Here is a 24316-nt window from a genome sequence, read left to right on the forward strand (position 1 = left end):
AATTTATTTGTTTGTTGTCACAAATATTTGGCCATTTCTTCAGAATGTGTTGCTATTTCTGACGTTGACACTACAACAGGTTCTGAGAACACAGCTGTTTTTTTCCGAATAGTTATTGGATTTCACTTCTGTATTGACAAGTAAATGTTACAATGGCCCTTACTTCTAGACATACAGCCTGCTCACCACTCTCTAATTGGCTGTATAGAACCAGCTGGCCCACCCCTTTCAGAACGTCAACAACATTTTAAAAAACACATGCAAATACACCACTGGCCTCTACCTAGACTTTTACTGTCTCCTACAGAAATAAATACTACTATCGAGTATTTGTTTAATTTTAAAATCAGTTCAATTCCAGCTACAAATGGATTCAAGAAAACTGCACTTTAAACACTGTAGATGCTCATAAAAAGCCAAGTACATGGTAGAGATTCCCATGGATGCCAACACGATGAAATCTGCTCTTCAGTCACCGCTGCCCTCCCTGCAATCATCCTAGTTCTCAGCGAAGCTTGTATCACTGTTCCCACTTCAACCCTTCCACAGTGCTGAGCTTGAGCAACTATGAAAAACAGACTGCAATAGCTTCTAGTGTGCAGGACACATGTAACACACTGACTAATACATTCTTTTTTGTAATTTTTTTTAAAAAATAAAAGAGCTAATTCAATGGCTGTAGCAGATGCTAGAGGTTGCCTCTCCTTGGAGGTATCCTTAACCTCCTCATATGGGATTCTCCTTGTTACTTTCAGCTCCAGAATTTTTTTCTTTCTCTGGCATAAACACAGGTGACTCTGCTTCACACAGGATGATCACGTGGAGGAGATATACAACATTGATTCTTTTCATGTGCCTCTGATCTGCATCTACCACATAGGGACGGCTTCACCATTATGGCCAAGGGTTGAAAGTCCCAACTTCTGGCATTTAAAACATCTCATAGGAGTTGGAATATACACCAACCCTGATAAGGGAAGTCCTGACAGAAAGTAAATAATTGAGAAGTAAAGGAGACTGCTCACTGAACAGTAGGGTTGTCAAGTACTACTACTACTCCTCCTCCTCCTCACCTATTCAGCTACATTGTGCCATCTGAGCACACCAAGTCAGGACTGCAGTTCAGCAGCTAGACTGTGGAAAGCTGTTATGTTGGGTCAGGTGGGTATGAAGAGAAAAAAGAGGTGGGAAGTGGGAGTTTTTGTTGGGGTAGAGTAAGCTGGCAGCTTCCAAAGGAGGCAGCAGGTGTGTGCAATAGAAATGCCAGAGAGCGAAGTGGCAGGTTTGCAGGCTAAAAGTACAAGAGGGAAAGGCGTAAAATGCACAGCGCAGCAAGGAGACATACGGTCATTGAAGCTGGTTAGTTGGTGGGGGCACAGTAACGTGGGGGCATGGATTGGGAAATGATGACAGGACAGAGGAAGGGGGCACTCTTGGGTTAGAAGGTGTGGGAGCAATGGGTTAGCAGAGATTCGGAGACTGGGACTAGGGAGATTATGGGAGTGAAGGGTGTGCTGCAATGATAGCTCTCACATGCATACTTCAGAAAATCTGGTGCTTGAAAGAAGGATCCATAGGACATGAGCTATGAAGCAGCCACTGAACTTTAGGACTTTGTGCTCAGCAGCATGTTCCACTACTGGATAGTCTTGGCCACAATTTGGTGGTGCTTATTCATTCTGTTGGACAGCTGGTTGGTGTCATGCCCACATAAAACTGTTTAAAGTTCAGCAGAGCTGGTATATGACATTCTAACTTTGAGGGGGATACAGCCAGCTTGAAACATCCTAGTAGCTTCGAGTGTTCGATGTTAAAATAATTGCTGCAGCTTTTTCTAGCAACTCATTTAGTCATTTCATAATGTTCTTCAGCTCAGCAACACCAACATTTAACCATCCTTCTCTAGTTCTCGGGGATCAATTTCCATTATGTCACGCCATGTTACTAACCCTTAGCTGAAATTAAGGGTTTTATGTGTATCAGTTAATACAGAATAGTTGCCTCTCTCTCCCTTTTCTTGTGCTAAAAGCTCTACTCTTGTTGCACTGTCGGTATTCCAACCAGTAGATGTGACTCACTGCAAAGACCCAGCAACTGTGTTGTAAAGCTTTGTAAGTGTAGAATAGAGAAAATGTTTTTGAAGGATCCCACCTGTCTCTTGATTACTACAACTGAACTTCTCACTTGTGCCCTATTACTTTCATTGCTATAGCCCTTCCAAGTGTGTGTGTGTGTGTGTGTGTGTGTGTGTGTGTGTGTGTGTGTGTGTGTGTGTGTGTGTGAGAGAGAGAGAGAGAGAGAGAGATTGATTTCAATTTTTTGAAGGAGCAAAATCCACCACAGCTCTTTTAGTTCAACGGGTATAAGTACTCCCCATAGTTCACCCTTTATGTTGAGAATTCAGTTTGAACTGCAAAAACTATTTTATGTGACTTCTGAAATTTTCCCGGCGTATTTGTTCTTCTAATAATTTCCGGGTATGCAGCCGGATCCCGTCGACATTCTGCCACGATATTTCGGCCCAGAGACGTCCGGCCATCATCAGGTGAGTACACAACTACTGAAGAGCCCAGGTGCAGTCGCACTATTTATACCGATTCTCGCACACGTGTTGACATGCGCGGCAACACGTGCGCGAGAATCGGTATAAATACCGCGACTGCACCTGGGCTCTTCAGTAGTTGTGTACTCACCTGATGATGGCCGGACGTCTCTGGGCCGAAATATCGTGGCAGAATGTCGACGGGATTCGGCTGCATACCCGAAAATTATTAGAAGAAAAACTATTTTGTCCCCACACAGTGCTAAGGCTATAAACGTCTGTCTAGGCAGATACCTATTTACTTGTATAAGTCTCACACATCGAGGATGTGGCAAATTGCCCTAGAAGTAGCCCTCTTGGAATCGTTTAGTCTTAACAATTGAACCAAACCACCATGATGGTACATAGCACACCATGTAGTTGAGTTTTTTTTCAAAGCTTTCTACCATCCTCACAAATCAGGCTGCTAATCAGAGGTTCACGCTCTCCAAGAAAAACAACTTTCCACCTTTATGTCTAACAGTGGTCACTGAAGTATGACCAGAGTTTACAGTAACAGAGGGCTGTCAACAGTGACCATCCTACAGCTCCAGAATCTTGGGATCACCAGGCCCATATCCAGCCATTACTGACTGTGTTGCTGAAGGGAGGAATAGCACTGTCAGAGGTTAGATATGTAGTTCTGAATAGGTGCAGGGTAACCTTTTCAGTTACCACATACTCACGAAAGCATTGGGAGCCACTGCGAGGACCTGCACTGCAGAGGAAATTCAAACAATGTTCCAGAGTGGTCACAAGATCTGAGATCTGTTGAAGCCCACAAAAGATCCTGTATATGCTCTCCACACTTCAGGCATATATGTATTTCAATGTGGATGTGACAAAGTGTATTTGGTGAAATCAAGAGATCAATTAGCACTGTTGTGTTGAAGCATGAATGCTACGTGGGACTGGGACATTTGAAAAACCACCACGTCTGTGGTCCAATTTTCAAGAACCTCATGTGCTTGCTGGGCAGCTATGGATAGAGCAGCTGGCCTTGATGCTGGCGATCCCAGTCCAAAGGGTCAAGTACATTCACCAGACAGCAGTTCCATGTTACCCAGTTTCAATAGAATAAACAATCGGCCACAAGAGAACTGCTGTGCCGTATCAGTGTCTCACTGCTGGTTAACACTATCCCTTGGTACTACCTGCTAGTTCACTCTTGCCCACCAATCACCTACCAGAGTAGCACAGGCAGCCTAGCACACAGCCAACACTTCACAGGAATCTTTACTTAAAACTGTTCAAGGATATCCCACCCTGAAGATAATTGTTGCAAAGATGGTCAAAATATCTGTGAGAAAGTTGTTTTAATGCCTTAAAACAATATGGTCTACCACCCACAAGGATTTTATTCAATAGCGGTCAACTACTGCTCCAATTCAATTCAGGACTTTTTAGGCAACAACAACAACAACAACAGAAATGCCAAATTTCACAATATTGTAATAATAACTGCTCTACCCTCATTACATTGTTAAAACCTAAAATTTTCACACAGTTTACTGCTCCATCAATTAAAATTGAACTTTCTAACAGCCATATCCATTCAAATTCCATTCACTCTGTACAGCATCATTGCTGAAGCAAATACCTACAAACTTGTAATAGCTGCAACTATATAGTAATACATAATTTACTAGTCCACTATATGAAGGAAAACTGCCTCAAATGTCTTCTTTTTTCCATGAAATATTTTCTATATCTCTCTTTATTACTAATTGCTTTCATTATGTCCTGTTACAAGAGGTGTCTTGTTGCTAACAGAGGGGTGGTTCCAATGGTAGAAGGGGCAAAGTAACAATATCAAACTTCAAGTTTTTTACTGAAATTGCTGGATAGGGTTGATGACACAAAAGTTGCAGGTTTACACATCATGCATTAAAACAATAATACAATAAGCATTCATCTTTTCACAGCACCACTGCGATATTTCACATTTACAATGACTTTAATCTCATCCAGCATGTCTTGTGAGTGTAGACTACATTCCTTACCTCATGCAAAATCGGCATGTGTGCTTCACAAAGCCCCTTATGTTATGAATGCGTAGATGGTTGGAGAGGGCAGTGCCACCCTTGAAGCATTTGCCACATTTTGGGCATTTGTAGTTTGAATGCTGGCCCATATGCATCTTTAGACGATACTGTGAAAGGAAGGTTTTGCCACACAAGTAACAATAATAATCAGCTTCTGGTTCTGCTGAGCCACTTTCTACTGCTTGTCCAGTGTTTGGTTCTGAACTTTGCCACGATGGTCCATTTTGCCTTGCATTTCCAAGCTCAAGGGCAGTTTGCAACTGATGGCCTCTGTGTAAACGCAGGTGGCGGTCCAAATTTGAACGATTTGAGAAAGTCTTGTTGCACATCTGAACAGAAATAAAAATATCATTAGACAAATGAACTGAAAAAGAAAATTATAGCAGTACATCTCTTCATTTACAATTACCATACAGCAGAGATGCCGAGTCGCAGACAGGCACAACAAAGACACTCACAATTAAATATTTTGGGCATTAAGGCTTTCATATATATATATACACACACACACACACACACACACACACACACACACACACACACACACACACACACACACACACACACACAACTGCAGTCTCCGGCAACTGAAACCACATTCCATCCTGGTTTTTCCTTGTTTCATGTTTGCTTCTCCCCATTAATATTGCAAAAACACAGACAAGTTATTAATAACAAAACAATACGAAGTCCAGAATGGAACCACAACAATATGGCAAGGATATATTACTACTCACCACACTGAGGGTAGGAGGCAGCTAAAGTTAAGTTACACACCTAGAAAAATTATTTTCTGAAATCTCTAGAAACATTGTGCAATATACATCACCAATGGGCCAAAAATGGGTGCCTTAGTGGCCATTGCATCATAAATTGAGGCAGGGAGCGACGAGCAGCGACAGCAACAAGCAAGAAGCTTGTCATTAATGAAGGAGTAGCAAGGGAGTTTCAAACAGCATGTATCCGGAGCAACTAACTTAACTTAAATTTTAAGAATAACAATGAGAGGGATTGTAGAGATTAATCCAAGATTGTAAATGTGAAATGTAAATTATTTTCTAAAGCAAGCCAGGACTAAACTAAAACACAACAGGAGGCCAAAAACTGACCAATGGGAGTGTCTTTTGATGGGGATGGCTTGGAGGAAGTGACACTATGGTTTTTGCCAAATCCAGAACCACTAGAGAGACTCACATGGACTGTTAACAGTGATGGTTGAATTTCACAACATGAGCTACCTGGGATGGCAGTAGATATTTCACCAGTCTGCCACCATCCACCTTGGCATCTGACAATGTGTCCCAGCACATCATATACAGCCATCATCAGCAGCAAGCTTCACTTGTAACACTGGGGGACTTTGGCCAGAAACAGAGGAGTAAATGGCTCTCAATAGCTATGCCGTATAGATGAGAGACCCATCCACAAAGATGTCAGCAATTTATTGCAATATACTTCACAGGCTTGTGAGATAAAATCAAATAGTGGCCATTAACAATGGACCTCCATGATTCAGAAATGTTTTTGTCTATTCATGGGGAGTATAGTGTTCAGAGTTGGTTTCTTGAACCACAGACTTATTTCAAAGAAGCATTAAATATTACTGACCACAAAATTTGCTAATTTCTTGTTTAACCCTGCTTCGGGCACAAGACAGGAGCAGTTAGGGCATGGATTGACATCTCTGCATTGACAGCTGCATCACCATCTCAAATAAAAGTAAGTGAACATTATCATCGCCTACAGCTGCAGTCACGTTATTTCACTTGGACAGTTGCTGATCACATGTAACTTGTTGCTGGAGTTGCCATTATTTTTATTTTTCACAACCAATAGCAGTGGAAAATTCAGTAGAAGCTATTGGATATTTTGATCCTTATATAATAACTTTGGGTCTGACTTTTTCCGAGGAGTTAAAATTGGTATTTGGCATTGTTGGTCAAACTGCTGCACACAGAGTTCTGTTGAAAGCAAGTAGTGTGTGTTACATACCTAAGATGTTATGTGTAAAATATTAGCATAGGCTGGAGTGTGGTGTTTGGACATGGTCAGAAAATGAGTGTTGTCTAACCGATTGACTCTAGGTGCACCGCGGGGTAGCTTTTTGTTCCTTGTGCATTTTACAAACCTTAGTGGATTGGTGAGAGGAATGGCCAGCTGGCATTTTTGAGGACAGCTGCTAGGAATCACAATATAGATGATGAATGCACCACTGTAGGAAATGAATGAAGACTTTAAGTTATCAAAATACACTGGTGTCCAAAATTAAAGCAACAAATGGACATTTCTCCATCCTGTGTCTCATTCACATTGTTCAACAACACCTATCATGCGTGGTAGTGTTTGCAGGGTAGTCCCACATCCACAATCACAGTATACACAGCCACAGACGGCATAATAAGGCACAAAGAAGGCACCTTTGTCTTTCTGCTGTGGAGGGCTATAGGAAGAATGGAAGCTGATGTGGCCTGATGACTTAATGTGAATAGTTAAGTTGTTTCTTGGATGAGGTTACAGTTTAGAGTGCCCAAAACTGTATCCCAGAGACCAGGACAGGGCTGACCATGTGGACATCACAAAGAGTGAACCATTATTTGGTGGTAAAGGTACAACAGTACTGATTAGTACTGCACTGCAACTGGCATCTGACCTCACAGCATCCTCTGAATGTGCTGTATCGAGGCAAACTGTGGCATGTCTTTACAGAAAGGAATGTCTAGAGTGGAGCCATCAATATGCCACCTGGACAGTGGAACAGAAGGCCGATGTTCTTTTCACAAATGAGTCTCGATTTGGTCTGGAGAGTGATTCTCAACAGATTCGCATCTGGAGGGCATTCTGGAACAATTCCGGGACCCGAACATTGTGGAAAGAGATTGATATCGAGAAAGATTCCTACTGACGTGGTCAGCGATTATGTTGACCACTCTAACACCTCTTCATGAAATTGTACAGGTGAATCAATAAGATTTAACTGCTGTCAGGTACTGTGAAGAGATCTTGGGATCTCATGAGCAGTTGTTGCAAGGTACTGTGGGCCCATACTTCATAGTGATGGGCGATAATGCTTGACCTCAGAGCTTTTGTCAGAAACTGAAGATATTGCACGCATGGTGTGGCCCGCTCGCTCTCCCAATGCATAAGGGTGACGGGCTGAATCACGTCATCATCCACCAACCACTCTCCAAGACTTGCAAGCAGTACTGCAGGAAGAATGGTCATTATTGCCTCAACATGAGACTGATGACACAATTCACAGAAGGCCCCATTGTTGTCAGGCCTGTATCGGTGCCAGAGGTGGTCACACTCCATACCAAGCACATTAACCAGTTGTCAAAGTGTGTGCAAAATTCGTCATGTTGGGAAAAAAATGAAGAACATTTTTGTCTACTGCTATGCACATGTTGCAGTTGATTACATTCTGTATTCTTTACATGGTTTCTACTTTACTATCACCTGTTTATACTGTTTTGTGGCAAAATAAATGCAACCCTGCAAAATTCCTGTTTGTTGCTTTAATTTTGGACACCAATGTATTTGGAGTAAAGAACAGGATCAGTCATGGAAACTGGAAGGTTTCTTGCTGTGTGTCACCAGAGTCAGTAGTAAAGTGTATAAAGTGTTAGTGTAGGGTGTCCATTCGTCCCGATTTTCCCAGGACAGTCCCATTTTTTACCAAAATGTCCCGCTGTCCCGATAGTTTTTTTGGGGACACTCAAATGTCCTGTTTTTTTATGATTCCACTTGGCTAGAGTATTTTACACTACTGTTTGTTTGACTTACTATTAACTGCGCAATTATTTACGGTAGGAAGCATGTGATAACTTTCAGCATACCCCAAACATGCACTGAACTGTCAGAAATCGCAAATAATTTTAAATGCACTATAGGTTACAAATAACAACGAAGATTCTCCTCTTCTAAATCGATTCACTGAATCCGTCCTTTCGGTCCAGAGATACTCTACTTGCTCTCTGGCTTTCGTCACCACACTGATAATATTTTTCACTGTGCAATCACTGTCACATTATGCCAAAACGAAAGTGTAATTTTAACAGCAATATAAAAAGCGAGTTTCCTCTTATAACTGGTAGAGGAGAAACTGTAGAATGTACGTTGTGCAGATCAAAATTTGCTATTGGTCCTGGTGGAAGGTCTGACATTGTGAACCATATTAAGACAAAGAAACATCGCACAAGTGATCACACGAAAAGAGCAAATAAATGCGTGAGTGACTGCTATGTAAATTTAAAATCAGTAACAGAAATGGATAGGCAGTTGACAGCACAAGAAGCTGCGTTTGCATACCACAGTGCAATGCATAACTATAGCTTTAAGTCAATCGACTGTACTACAGCAGTTGTTAAAAAAATTTTCAATCCTAACTTCACATGGGGACAAACAAAATGTAATGCAATAGTTTCAAATGTTATTGCACCGTATGAAGCTCAGCAGGTTTTAAATGAACTGAAAAGTGCTCGATTTATTTCTGTAATGATTGATACATTGAATCATCTGGATTTGAAGTTGGTTCTTCTCCTTATCAGGTATTTTCACCCTGAAAATGGCATCACGGTGAAAGTGCTCGAATTGGTTAATTTAGCTGGAGAAACTCCAGATTTACTTCAGAATTACATGCTGGAGGTTTCAAAGAAATATGATCCTGAGGGAAAGGTGATTGCAGTTTCTGCAGATAACACTAACACCAGTTTTGGTGGTAAGCAGAGGAAAGGAAAAAATAATTTGTTCTATAAACTGCAACAGAACACAGTGAATAATATAGTAGGTGTTGGCTGTCCAGCGCATGTGGAGCACAATTCCTTACAAACTGGCTGTAAAATATTTGCTTATTTTAAAAGTAAAAACATTAACATGAAAAACATTATTCATTTGGTGGAGTTTTGTCTGACAATTCCTGTGTCAAATGCTGCTGCGGAACGTGTGTTTTTATTAGTAAACTCTTTGTGGTCATATGAAGGGGGGGGAAAAAAAAAACCCACAATGAAAGTTGAAACAGTGAGGGCCATCCTTGCTCACCGTCAAAACACACTTTAATGGTGTATCGTGCACTGACTTTTATGACAATTTCAAACGAAAATGTACCTCTTGATAAAGTACATAAAAGTGAAAAGTACGGTGATAGTATGGCAGAATAATTGTAAAAAGTGATTTGGGATCATCTGAGTGTATGTTGTAAGGGTAAACTTGTATGTGTTTTAAATTTACTCAGTAGAACATTTATGTCCTTTTTTTTCTTTGTTTTCCCAGGTTTTTCTCTAATTCATTTTAAATGTCCCCCTTTTCAATGAAAATGAAATGGACACCCTGTGTTAGTGCCCAAAGTGATGGAAACCTAGCTTAAATAACAGAATAACAAAGTCTATTAAAAACAAAGATTCCAAGACTTACCAAGCGGGAAAGCGCCGGCAGACAGGCACATGAACAAAACACACAAACACACACACAGAATTACTAGCTTTCGCAACCGATGGTTGCTTCTTCAGGAAGGAGAGGGAAAGACGAAAGGATGTGGGTTTTAAGGGAGAGGGTAAGGAGTCATTCCAATCCCGGGAGCGGAAAGACTTCCCTTAGGGGAAAAAAAGGACAGGTGTACACTCGCGTGCGCGCGCACACACACACACACATATATATCCATCCGCACATACACAGACACAAGCAGACATATCAAAGTCCAATCACAACGCAGGTAGTCAGGGGAGCCTTCGGAAGGTATTGAGTCGCAGCAGGCATAATGAGAGAGAACACTCAAAATATTTCAAATAAGTCCTCCTCCAGAAGGGAAAAAAAACACACACACAATTTTAACTCTCACACATATGGACATTGTCGTCTCCAGGCACTAAGGCCCAACTGCAACTGTACTTGATGGTCACAGCAATCCAGCTGGGATGGACAGTGGGAGTAAGGATGTGGCATGGGACAGAGGTGGAAGGATAGCATGGCAGGGGTTGTGAATTATGCTAGTGCTGCCTGTGGGATTGTGTATGGACATGGTGGTGCTGCTTTATGCAGTATGGGGAGCCTGTGCCGAGGGAGGGTTAATTGTCATGCCCATGCAGAATGTGACACAGAGGTAGACCACATGGCTGCTTTCACGGGTAGTCCAGCCTTTGAGGGGGTAGGAGGGGACTGAGATAGGACAGGAGGAGGAGGTAATGGGAGAATTTTGGTCTATTGCAGGGCTATGAGTGGAGTAGGGACAGACAAGGAATTGTGTGGATTGGGTAGGTGACAGAATACCACTGTTGGAGGGTAGGGAGGATAGTGGGAAGAATATTTCTCATTTGGGAACATGATGAGAGATAGTTGAAATGCTGGCAGAGAATGTGACTCAGTTGCTCCAACATTTGGTGTTCCAGAGTCAAGATAGGAGCATTAATTTGTGGCCAGATAGTGTTCAAATGGGGAATGGTAGGTGACTGGTGAAACAAGGCATGGGAAGTATGACTTCTGGACAAGGTTGAGAGGCTAATCCGTTTGAAGGTCTCAGTGAGGCGCTTGGCATATTGCAAGAGGGTCTGCTCGACATTAGAAATGCAACAACAAAGGGTGGTTAAGCTGTATGGAAGGCAGTTCATGGTCTGAAATGGGTGGCAGCTGTTGAAGAGGAGGTACTGCTGGTGGTTGGTAGGTTTGATATGGACATAGGTACTGATTTAGCCATCTTTGTAGTGAAAGTCAACATTGAGGAACGTGACTTGTTGGGTCAAGGAGGACCAGGTGAAGCAATTGTGGGAGGAGCTGTTCAGGTTCTGGGAGAGCGGATAGGGTGTTCTCACCCTCAGTCCAGATAACCAAGATATCATCAATGAACCTGAACACGGTAGGGGTTTGGGATTCTGGGTGGTCAGAAAGGCTTCCTCTCAATGGCCGGTGAAATGGGTTACACATATTGGTGGCACGCAGGTGCCCATTACTGTACCATGGTTTTGTTGTAAGTGATGCATTCAAAGAAGAAGTAACTGACTGTGAGAATATAATTGGTAATGGTGTCCAGTAAGGAGGTTGTAGGTTTGGAGTCAGTTGGGCATTGGGAAGGATAGTGTTCACTAGTGACAAATCCATGGGAATCTGGATGTCAGGGTAGAGGGATATGGGTTTGACGGCGACGAGCAAGGAGCAGGGATGGTAAAGGAACAGAAACTATGGAATGTCATTGGAGGATAGGTTTTGGGTACCAGGCTGAAGGTGTTGGGCCACAAGAGCAGAGATTCACTCCATGGGGCCACAGAAATTGGTCCGAGTGGGGTGCCCTGAGAGGCTTCCTAAAGTACATAAGCCCATACAAGGTTTGTTTGACACATTTGAGGGAGGAGACCAAATGGCGAGGTCATCAACCCCATTGGATTAGAGAAGGATGGGGAAGGAAGTCTGGCATGCCCTTTCAAAGGAACCATCCTGGCATTTGCCTGAAGCGATTTAGGGAAATCACAGGAAACCTAAATGAGAACGGCTGGACATGGGTTTGAACCGTTATCCTCCCAAATGCGAGTGCAATGTGCTAATCACTGCACCACCTCGCTTGGTCAAAGCACGTAAAAAATATGAGTGCCGGAGTGGTGCGCATCAGGGGAAGTTCTGATATTGACCTAAGGATTTGAATTGGGACCAGAGGCCCTGCAGGACTGCAGATACTGTGGCAAGGCTTTTATGTGAGCATATCTGATATCTGGCAAAATCCCTCTGTCAGGCAATCACTGTGGTTCAGAATCCACAATGGTGGAACATTTGTCTACAGATAGCACTGCATGATCAGAATCACTTTTTAGATAGTGAATTGCAATCATTTTTGTAGACATGAGATTAGTTTTCATGTTGAGGGCTTTGGGAAATAATGATGGGGAAATGTTAAAGGTCAAAAAATTCTGGGTAGTTAACGGAGGGAGTTCTGAGGGGTAATGGGGATGGATCGCAGTTGGCTCGAAGAGTTAATTGTGTCAGGCAACATTCAATACTGCTTTTGGATTGAGTCTGATTGGTAAGGCTAGTTGTGAGAAAGTGTTTCCCTGTAGGGACTGGGAGGAGACAAGATATTTCCAAGTACATAATGTTTGAATGTTTTGGGGGAGGAGAGTGTGGGGGGGGGGGGGGGCAAAAGGTAGAGCCTTCGGAAAGGAGTGATACTTTTGTAGTACTGAGATTTAAAAACATGACTGTGTTGCAAGTCTGTTTAGGCTCTGGTTTCTGATACTCTCACCTCCCCCTCCCTCACCCCTCTCCTCTTCCTAGATGTCTTCCTTATCCCCATCACCGACCCCTGCTAGTTTGCTGTTCACATCACATGCAGTCACAGTCAGGCATTATCACCTGGAGGTATGTGTGTATGTACGAGTTATGCTCATATGAAAATTTAGGAATTTTCACGAGTTTTCTACTTTGGAAGACCCACAAGCTGGAAGTTTTCTAGCATTCTTTTTCATTGTGCAAGTCTGCAATTCAATGCATCCTCTACATGATGAGCAGCTACCTACCCTTTCCATATTTCATAAGTTACCAAGAAGGGTCTTGAATTTTAAAGAATCTTTTTACAAGACAAATATCCATATTTAGTTATCATTACATAATTGCGTGAATTATTACACTTTACCTTAAAGTATGGAAGTCCAAAATTCACATACACACATAAATCTTAATTAAATAATTCATGAACACTAATTACGAAAAACAAAAATGTGAACATTTTTCATTAATCTTACTGTTCTGCACCAACTCTGTGTAGCAACCTCAGTAGACAAAGAAAGGATACACGAAAATATAGAAACTTTGGTTTTACACACAACATGCTACAGCATTAAGAGCTGAATCTATTTCCTTCCACTCAGTTTCAGCACAGTTCTTGACCGACCTGTTCAATATGATCCATTATTAAGCACAATGCAGTTTTAACTTATCGTTTGGTTTTTTGTTTGTAATATTTTGTTTTTTCTTCATTTTACATGTAAACCATTAAATTCAAATTGTGAACAGCCGGGCCAGTGGCCCCGTGTTGTTCTCTCCGTCAACAGATGCCAGCACTTTTGGAACTCTGGCTTACCAATTTGCCTCCTCGTTCGCATCCGCTACTCCCTGTTCTGCACTCATAGGCAGCACAATGCACTTGGGGACCACAGCACAGTGTAAATGTCGTGATATCATGGTACATATTCAGTACCCAGGCAGTTGTCCATAGTACTGTCTGGTGCCATTTGCGCACTCACATAGGTTTCATAGCACCTAGCCCGACCAGCAGTTTCAAAATGTTTCTTTTTTAATTTTTTTTAATCTTTTTGGAAAATTAATTTTTATTTTTTGTGTGTGTGGCGGCTTGTGAAAATTGTCTCCTGTCTTTTGCTATTTCCAGGCGACACCTGAGGATGGGTTTATAACAGTCCGAAACCGGTCGTGCGAAAATTACTTTACAACTGAGGCAGTATGTTCAACCTCTGCTAATTTACTTAAATATTGAGGCGCACAGCATATAGCACTGAACAGAATATTATCTTCACTCGATAGCATTTTCAAATACAAATGTGGTATGCTGGTTAATGTTACAACTTATATTAAATTGTATCATTTTTTTACAGGTAACAATATTATGGAAAGGATAGTTGCTACTCAGCACAGCGGAGTGCTGAGTCACAGATACGCACGATAGAAGGACTGTTGGAAAGTGAGCTTTTGGCCTACAATCTCTTTGTCGCGCGCGCGCGCGCGCGCGCGCGCACAAATGCAACTCAAGTGACACTCAACATTTTTGCCACTATTACCAACTCAAAAGCATATTCATGGTGGAATATTTTTTATCAAGCTACTTGAAAGTGATGTGTTTATCAAAACTACTACACTCACATGCACTGCCACTCTTAATATTTTGAGATGATACCAATAACAATTTTCCTTCCTGTGGTAATGAAATTTTCCAACTGTGGTTCAAAAATGACAACATTATGGAAAGGATAGACTGATACTCACTATATGGAGGAGGTGTTGAGTTGGAGACAGGCACAACAAAAAGACTGACAGCTTTCAACCAAAATGCCTTCTTCTAAAGTAGGACACATATATTCATATTCATTCAAGCACAACTCACACGATACAGTCTCTGGCCACTGAGGCTGTAAATGCTGGAAATATTTCAGCTTCTGGATTTTCAGAAGTAGAAAACTAACACACATTTACACAAGGACAACTCTCAAAACTTGTCCTTGAAAATGCTATCCAGCTGATAAGATAATGTTTCATACAATGCTATAACCTGTACTTGTTGATAATACAGTAAATTAATTAAAAAGGGGGAAGGAAACACTGAATTCAACATACTGATTGGAACCAGATTAGGAACTTGTAATAACCAACTGTCAATGAGGCCAGCCTCAGTGGTCATGTGTGGGAGCTGGGCTTCAGTGAATGTGTGTGTGTTTTCTAGTTTAGAAGCAGGCCTTTTGGTCAAAACTCAGTGTATAGCAGCCTTTTTGTTGTTACTGGATGCGATTCAACACCACCTTTGTATATGGCGAGAGCAGTCAATCCTTTTCACAATGTTGTCGTTATTCCATCCAGGCTTTTCTGTTGTTTGAGGTTCAAGAAGAGCGTTAATGAATGACAAATCACTAATTAGTGATGCCAGACAAAAACATAACTCTACAAACTCCAATAAGATGGAATCTTTCTGGATAGAGATAATGTCTTGAGTGTAGTTCATTGGAAATCTACAATGGAGGCAACAAGCAAAATTTCTCTCTGAAATACTGCTGAATATGCTGCAAAGACTAAGAACTTATTCTAAAGTAAATAGGTGCAGAAATGAGAAGACTCACATATCATCTATAATATTTGTAGTCAGTTTGTTTAAATGACTTTTCAAGAAATATCCAACAAATATTATGTAAGAGATTACTGTCATACTGAAAAACCACAAAGGAGAACTTCTATTCAAAACAAACACATTACTACCACATACAGGCACATCTGACATGTCGTTCAAGAACCCTACAGTAAATTAAATAAATTGCAAGCATAATCATTTTGCTGAGCACCACCAATTAATGGAAGAGGAAGGCGAGTCATGCTGGGACAGTTTCCTATGCATTTTATACTGACTTAACTCTTTCAGACACTTGTGTACAGTAACTTATTCTGTAGATCAAATGCAACCGAAGTATTTTTCCCAATGGAAATCTCAGCTACACATTTCTGAATGTTCTACCTGTTCACCATGTGCAAGTGCTGCCAACTGTTGGACAACACCATGAAAATATAAGCAAGTTAATGTAGCAGTTCACAGCAGCTCGTGGCCACTAGAATACACAGATGTGTTTTGTTCACTATATTCCACTGTATAGTTAAATATTATTATTATTATTGTTATTTTGCATGGTAAATACTGAATTATCATTTTACTTTAATTACAATAGACTATTTCATAATTAGTTATATTAGTCCATAAAATTGAGTGTAGAAAGTATGTTTTGGAAACATGTACATATTTTTGTATAAATCTTGTATCTAAATTCTTTAAAAAAATCACTGAAGAGCATTACCAAATAAATAAAAAAAATAAAAATATTCCTTGCTACTGAAAAAAATTCATGCCTGAAAGGGTTATGCAAAGAGATTTTTCCCACTGTAATAAAATTGATTATGATGAGATAAATGTGCTAACCGATCTTGGATCATATGAAATGAACAATACTGCACCGAAGACATAAAAACCAAAAATCCACAAATATACAGCTATGCAAATATGTTTCAACGTCAATACTTATATACACTTAATGTAATTGCAACCATAATTATGGACTTTTCAAAAAATATGGCCAATAAATTTTATTTTATTTATGGAATGTACATTCCAGAGATTGTCTTGCATAAATAGATCGATATATGCTAGTAGTTACTTTGTTACATGTTGTTAGTGGTAAAGCTTTGTCATTTTGTGTAGTTGGTTGCACAAGTTTTAAGTGCAGGGATGGAGAATGAGTTGTGTGTGTTTTAATGATTTGTATTGTGAAGTGAAATGACTGAAAATAAATGTGTAATTCTGCAGGAAGTCCACCAGAATTCATATTAGCATTGAAACATCAACCCGATCATCCTGCACATGATTATAGAAAGATAAACCACAGAGAATAGAAATGCACAATGAGCCATCGATACACAACAAAGAAGAGCAACAAAAAAGATTAGTATTTTCGTCATTAACAGAACTGGTTATTTAAATCTGACTGTCCCTGTCAGTCACTGCAGTGTGTTACTATCTCAGCGTGGCAAGTGCTGTGAAAATGTGATGGGCCGCCCAAATTACTCACTTACTCCAAACTTTGGGCAACAGGAGCATGGGGTCAGTCAGGCCCCACAGATCAGTTGCTGTAAGGTTACAATCTGTAACAACAACATGGCTCAATTTGTGGAAGTCTGTATCATTCGAGTTACTTCAAGAGGTGCAGATGCAGAAGCCTGTCTTTAAAATTATCAATAACATGCACAGAAATGACACTATCTAGAACATGTCTACAATAGAGCAAAGTGAAGATAGTCTAAATTAGAAATATGAAATTCCGCTATTCAAGGGTCGGTACCAATTCTGATAGACATTATAAGGGACATTTGAAATATTGTTCATGGCGAATTGGAAAAAATATTTTATCTATTAAGAGAACTGTAACTTACATTTATAATTTACATAGCCCAGCAATAAACTATATGCAACTTTGACATGGACATTAAAATAAGGAGAAAAATCTCAGATGACATGTCTATTGTCTGCCAACACATTATTACAAAGTAAAATACAACCTTCTAACCTATAAGTTGATCTCCACAGTTCAAATCTTTAATGCCAAATTCTCTGAAAGATCTTTGTAACAATGTCAATAACTGAATAATACAGTTGTGTATGTATTTTGTCTTTAGTTTCTTGTTATCATCGCATTTAGGTGTGTGCAAGAAAGAAATCATACTACTACGTGTTTCAGCAACCGTGCCTCTGTATACATGCATTGCAGAAGAAGTGCCACATGTGACTTGAATGCACCCAACGGCTAGCACTAACAACACTGGTGGGAGAATATATGGGACAGGTTGTGCATGTAGATCTGTTACAGGAATATGAGCCACAAGGCAAGGGGGTTAGGAGGAAGGGTAGAGTTGGGATGGACAAGGAAATTGTGTAGATTCTGTGGGCAGGTAAATACCATTATGGGAGTGGTGGGACAGATAGTGGGTAGAATATTCTGCATTTCAGGGCATGAGAAAATGTAGTCTAAGCCCTGGCAGAGAATGTGATTCAGTTGTTCCAGTCCTGTGTGAGTCGTGACGGAAATGCTCCTTTGTGGCCAGCGGGTGTGAGTGTGGGAGCGAGTAGGTGACTGGAAAAACAAGGCATGGGAGATGTGTTTCTGTACAAGGTTGGGAGTTTAATTTCAGTCTGTAAGGTCCCCAATGAGGGCCAGGGTATATTTGGAGAGGGACTGCTCATCTCTAAAGATGTGACAACCACAGGAGGCTAGGCTTTATGGGATGGACTTCTTGGTATGGAATGGGTGGCTGCTGTCAAGTGGATGTATAACTGGTGGTTGGTAGGTTTGATATGGGCAGAGGTACTGAAGCTGCCATCTTTGAGGGGGAGATGAGCATTAAGGAAGGTTACCTGTTGGTTTTAGGACGACCAGGTGAAGCGATTGGGGGAGACGGTGTTGTGGTTCTGGAGGAAAGTGGATAAGGTGTCCTCACCGTCGGTCGAGATCACCAAAGTATTATCAATGAATCCGAACCAGTTGAGGAGTATGGTATTCTGGGTGATTAGGAAGAATTCCTCTAGATGGCCCATCAGTAGGCTAGCATAGGATGGTGCCATGCAATTGCCCATTACTGCATCACAGATTTGTGTGTAGGTGATGTCTTCAAAGTTGAAGTAATTGGGGTGAGGATATGGACGCTCTTAGTGACCATTAGAAGGTTGTAGGTCTGGAATCGGTCAGATGTTGGGAAAAGTAATGTTCAATAAGGGCAAGTCCATGGGCATTAAGGAAGTTAGTCTACAAGGGGGTGACGTCAATATGGACGAACAGGGTTTTGAGTGATAAAGGAACAGGAACTTGGGAGAGTTTGTGGAGGAAATGGTTTGTGCCTTTGATATAGGCCTGTAGGTTATCCATAAGAGACTGCAGATGCTGGCCCATGAAAGCAGAAATTCTCTCAGTGGGGGCATTATAACTGATCACAATGGGACGTCCTGGGTGGTTATGGACTTTAGGAAGCATGTAGAAGGTAGCACTCTGGTGAGGGGTAGGGGTGAGGAGTGATTTAAGAGTCAGGGGGGACGTTCTGGTATGGGCCTTAGGATTTGAGAAGAGACTGAGGTCCTTTTATATTTCTGGAATTGGGTCACTGTGGCATGGTTCAGAGATGGATGAATCTGATAAAGGCCTTCCATCAAGTAACTCTTGCAATTCAAAACCACAGTCGTTGAGCCTTTGTCAGTTACCAGATTGTTTTGTATTTTCATGTGTGTTTATACACTGATTAAAACTTTGTGATTGAGAGATTGCAGTGGTGGGAGTCGGTATTACTAGCTTGTAGTTAACCATACTTGACAATGGTCTGCATATACAGTGTAACCTAGATTTTACTTTCTCCAATTTTACGTTTTTCACAATTCTTCACCAAAAAATGCATCACGCACCGTATGGTGGATTGCGGAGTATGTATGTAGAAGTAGACGTAGATGTAGCCGCTGTGAAAAAACCGTAAAATTAATGCTAAAAATAGCCTGTTTTTACTTTTTTTCAGCAAACTTTACTCAATTCCACATTCTTACTCCACATCTGGCTTGATCTCATCACTTTTTTCTTTTCTTTTGACATTTGATGTGACTGAATGAGCTATAATGGCACAAAAGATAGACAATTCACACCATGGGTGATGGCAGTGTTAAGAGAATATTTCAGGCCATTTCGGAGAGGGGAGACATGGGAGAGGAAAGTTTGACGTAATCCACGATCTGCGTTGCCAACACAACTTGCAATGTTTAGCTTCACTGAACTACGATAATGGGTCGAGTACATTTCACAGTACTTTTTGCAGAAATTGACATAATCGTGACATCGTGGCGCTGTGAAGTTGACCAGGAATGAGGCTTTTGATTTGTTGATCACTATAGTGTCAATTCGATGTTAATGGAAACATGTTTGTGGTTGTGCAATGTGCAAAATATTTGTGACAAGGAAGAATATGAATGTTACTGCTCACTGTTTCACTTGCAGCTCTGTAGCTGTCCTCTTAGATTCCTGCCTAGCCACACACTCAGAAATCACCACATATTCAGAAATAAACAGGCAAATATTTATTTCCTCCTTTGTTTTCTAACTAGACAAAATTTTTTAATAATATCAAATATTGTGGAACGTATGTATTGTGGTTAAAACAAATGCAATACCAAAAAATATTGGGATGCAGCGAGTTGTGAACCTATAACCTCAAATTCCGCTAACCATGAGGTTATCCATTACACTACAGCTTATTCATCTAAATTTGGTATTGTGCATTAGTTGTCAAAAATCTGTTGAAGCCTTACGTTGTTGATGTTTTATTAATTGACATTTAATGATAAGTGTGACATATTTGTGATATAGTATTATAGTATAGTAGACATATGAGTATGCACTCATTTGTCACACACTACGCTGGAAATAAATAACCAAAGTGCCAAAAGTGGCATCCACACTGCCACAGGAAATATGTTTCTGTTGGAAATAATATTTCCTCCAGTGTTTCGAATCTTTTTCCAACTATTTCTTGTCTCTGTTTCTGTCACACTGGCAGCAAACATTTCTCAGTGTATTCACATTGTATGCAACAATATTTGTTGTGTCGTTTTCATATTGCCTGCCACGTCATGCCTAGAGATGAAGAAATTGTAATACATGTTGCTGTATTATTAATACTCTAAGGTTCATAAAAACAAAATGAAAGACATCATCGTTCATTCTTTTTTTTATTTATTTCTTGTGACTTGTGATCAGAAAGCCATAAGCTTATCTCATTGTTTCATAGTTTTAAAGAATAAGGTTGCATTTACGAAAGAATTTCGTAACTGGTTTTAAAACTGTGATATTATTTTGATGGAGGGTTGTACACTAGTTGGCAATGGGTGACAAAATTGGATTAGTTGTTGTACAAAATCAATTTGTTGCTTTACACGCAGTCATCATCTCCGGTGAGTGAAAATATTCTATAGAACAAATGGTGCGAAAAACTTGCTGCATATTGAGTATGGATACAGTTGTAGTTTCTTTAATTTCACTTGGATATCATGTAACGATTTTAAATTCCTGGGAAATATGGTGTCACTGTTTCTCTAAAAGAAAGACGGAAATTTCAAGAAAGCAATTACAACCAGACAAGCAGCTAACCTTTTTCTTTTTTTCCAATGAGTATTTATTTCACATTTCAAAGCAAGCTATGACAAATGACCTAATTTTCTTTTCTATGCAGTCTCTCTGCATATTCTACCAAATGTAGCAATAGTTTTCTGCAGGGTGTCTTGTTTTCTTGCTGTCCTTGTACTGCTAGCATCGTATATTCCACATGCAGCCATCAGCCTGGTACCACGATAACAGCTCGACAGTTCACTGCCTCATCCACTGCATTTTTTTTATGGAAAAAATATAGCTCTAGAAAGCAAAACACTTAACAACTCTGTACAACAGATGACACAATGTGACATACAAACATACACTTGTGCCATGCAGCAGTGACAAGTGGTAGCTGGCCTGAAACATTATTTCCTATGATCTGTACAGACACTGCTATGGACAGATGTTTCTGTGTTTTGAAAGATGTTTCGAAATGGTGTCCACATCAAATAGCCAGGAACATGTTTTGAAAACATGTTTCAAGCTTACTGTGTACTTGGCTTGAAGTGTAGTCAACCCAACTAAACTACCATTGACTACAGAAGGAAAATGCACACACGCCCTCATATTAGATTTAGACGCCTTTCACTGTCCTTCAGTTTTCGGTTTTGCTTTTTTTCTAGTTGAACAAAAGGAAAAATGTCTCAAAAAAAAGTGTGTTTTAATGTATAATTGGTGGTTGTAGCATGTAGGAAAATAGCTCGATTACCTCGTAGACACATATCAATTTCAATTTTTTGATTAGTTTTTACTTTCTGTTACACATCCATGGTTTTTTTAAGAGCTGATGAAATTCACTACCACAAATTATTGTATAAACATGATACTGTAAATCTTATTTCCTTCACTTATGGTGATTTTATGCAATGTATTTTTGAGGATTATGATTTATAATCATGTATGTCAATTACACAAGTTTTTGCTATATTTTGGGAGTTTCAACATTTTCATCGATTCTGCATTTTCCTCAATTTTGTGGTTTTCAAGTCTGAACCCCCATGAATACATAAAATAGGGGTTTTACTGTACCTAAAAAACCTACAAAACAGGCAATATAGTGAGTATGTGATTCTTGAGAAACAACTATGATTGGCACACAGCTGGCTCCTACCATTAGACTTGCTGAAATGTCAAAGTAATTTTAATCAGGGTATATCAATAGTTCTTAGAAGTTCACCTCTCAAAGTTGAGTACTGACCAGCCACTCTGTCTTTTTGTAACAATATTCTATGCGAAATGAAATATAAGAAACAAGGTGACATAACAGAAACTGTGATTAAAAATTCTTGGTTTGGAGAGTTATGCTTATAATTAACATAAAAATTTATGTGATTCCCCCCACAGTTAAAACATTGACAAGCTAAGAATCGAAAAATATGGGTTACCTGAAAATAAATTGTTCACACTCAGATGCACACATTCATCTTCGTTTTAGTCTTGCTAATGATGACACATATTGTCCAACTTCATACATTTTATTATACAAGCAGGCTTTCTTTGGCACAACCAGCTACCACACCTGAGAATTATTTTTAATTGAACTGCAACCAGTTGTGCGAGTAGAATTACATATTCACTGGCAAATCTACCACTTTCTTCTTAGTAACACAAAAATTCATCTTAATTGGTTTCTCTCTCAAAATTCAATGTTCAAAGTTTGAGTTCAAATCATATTTTATTATTGCACATTTAAATGTTGCAATTTGTATTCTTAGTCATTATGACAATTCATGAACTCTGAAATCAGAGCAACTATTGAACACTTGAGAAAAAGGTATAACATCTTAATATTGTTAAGTCACTCACCAAACAGGAATTTCCAGAAGTTGCCTGAGAAAGTTGAATCATATGGCTGTGTGACATTTCATGGCGAATTGCGTGTGATTTTCTCCCAAAACCTTTATTGCAGACATGACAAGGGAATATTTTTGATCCACCCGAACTTAGCCCAAAACGTTTTTTACGAGCGAGGAAGAGTCTCCGTGGACGACGTGTTAGCCGCTGCGCCTGACCGTGATGGTTGCCAGCTTCAGTTCCTGAACCTTCTCGTTCAGTCTTTACTACATTTTTGCTCAATCCCGAGTCAACCTGAGTGGAACTTCCAGCAACTTGAGAATTATGTGAATATTCATTATCACTTCCATCAGAGACTTCTATCTCTTCCTGTTTTATTTCCACAGGCACATGCTGGAAGACAAAAAAGCTAAATTATATTAACATTTTTTTTTTACATGGCTCCCAAGAAATGCACAGTATGGTCTCATCCCATGTAAAATATAATTTTGCAGTATGCAGTTCCTTCATGAACACATTGGAAGCGTAAATTCCAACTGTAATGATTTACAGAAAATAATGTATTACTAGTGGTAAAAATGTTGAGACAAAATCAGTTTCTAAGGCAAAAAAAAAAAATTAATTGTGGCCACAAGCTAGTAAATAATGTGAACAGCAAGTTGTGACCCCAGTTATGAAGTCAAGGTGAAGCTCGGATCAAAGACTATGAGCTAACTGTTCATTTACGATACAAAATGAGAATATTAAAGAGATACACAACAGCTATTAGCAGTTTGATGACTTGTGAATATATATAAGATGTAAGATAAGGTCGTTGGCTTGTGCCCATGTACCATGTACTTATCACCTTCATCAGACTACAAACAGAAGAGGGAGCAGGTGACTCCCCACTCTCTCTCTATGCCACTATGTCACAAGAAGTCACTACAAGGTGTTGCACTAAGTTATATAGACCATCCACAGCAAATCTTGTGAATCACTGCCAAGACAGTGCATAGACATACTAGGACGGGGCTGTGTTTCACAAAGTGTGTTAACAGTAGGTGGAATACAGATATGATTTGCTAATAATGCTAAAGCAAGAGACACATATCAACAATAGATTCTCTGTAAATTTCTTCACACTGTTTCAGAGTAAACTGGTTCTTAGTCACTCTGTATGCAACTGAAGTGTTCCATCTGGGGAAGGCATCTTTCCCCACCATGAGTGCTGCTTGCTCTCCAATTCACAAACATACTATACCTCACAGCATTTCTTGTGCAGTTCTCTTACGTGAGTAGACAAAATAATTTCACTGAGCTTGTGTTTGTATACTGGAGTTACTTTCAGTTTATTAAGTGAGTACCACATTTGCAGTTGTTCAAGTGAGCTAGTTTTTTTAAAAAATCTGACACTGTAAAGTGTCTACTACACTGATGAGCCTGACCCCAAGTGCAACACACTGTCAATAGGTATGCAACAATATCACTGTCATTGTCTC

General features: G+C 40.0%; 1 protein-coding gene across 4 annotated transcripts in view; it reads right to left on the reverse strand.

Moving 5' to 3' along the window:
- The window catches only part of LOC126336544 (zinc finger protein 184-like), a 167985-nt gene that overhangs the window by 81482 nt on the left and 62187 nt on the right, over window positions 1-24316 (reverse strand). For all 4 annotated transcript variants that reach the window (XM_050000367.1, XM_050000377.1, XM_050000386.1 and 1 more), the window contains 2 exons: window positions 22848-23228; window positions 4585-4955 (listed from right to left, as the gene is read on the reverse strand). In XM_050000367.1, the coding sequence (XP_049856324.1) occupies window positions 4585-4955; window positions 22848-23228 (752 nt within the window). The remainder of the gene's footprint in view (window positions 1-4584; window positions 4956-22847; window positions 23229-24316) is intronic.

The sequence above is a fragment of the Schistocerca gregaria genome, chromosome 1 (genome assembly GCF_023897955.1).
Source record: "Schistocerca gregaria isolate iqSchGreg1 chromosome 1, iqSchGreg1.2, whole genome shotgun sequence".
NCBI classification, from domain to species: domain Eukaryota; kingdom Metazoa; phylum Arthropoda; class Insecta; order Orthoptera; family Acrididae; genus Schistocerca; species Schistocerca gregaria.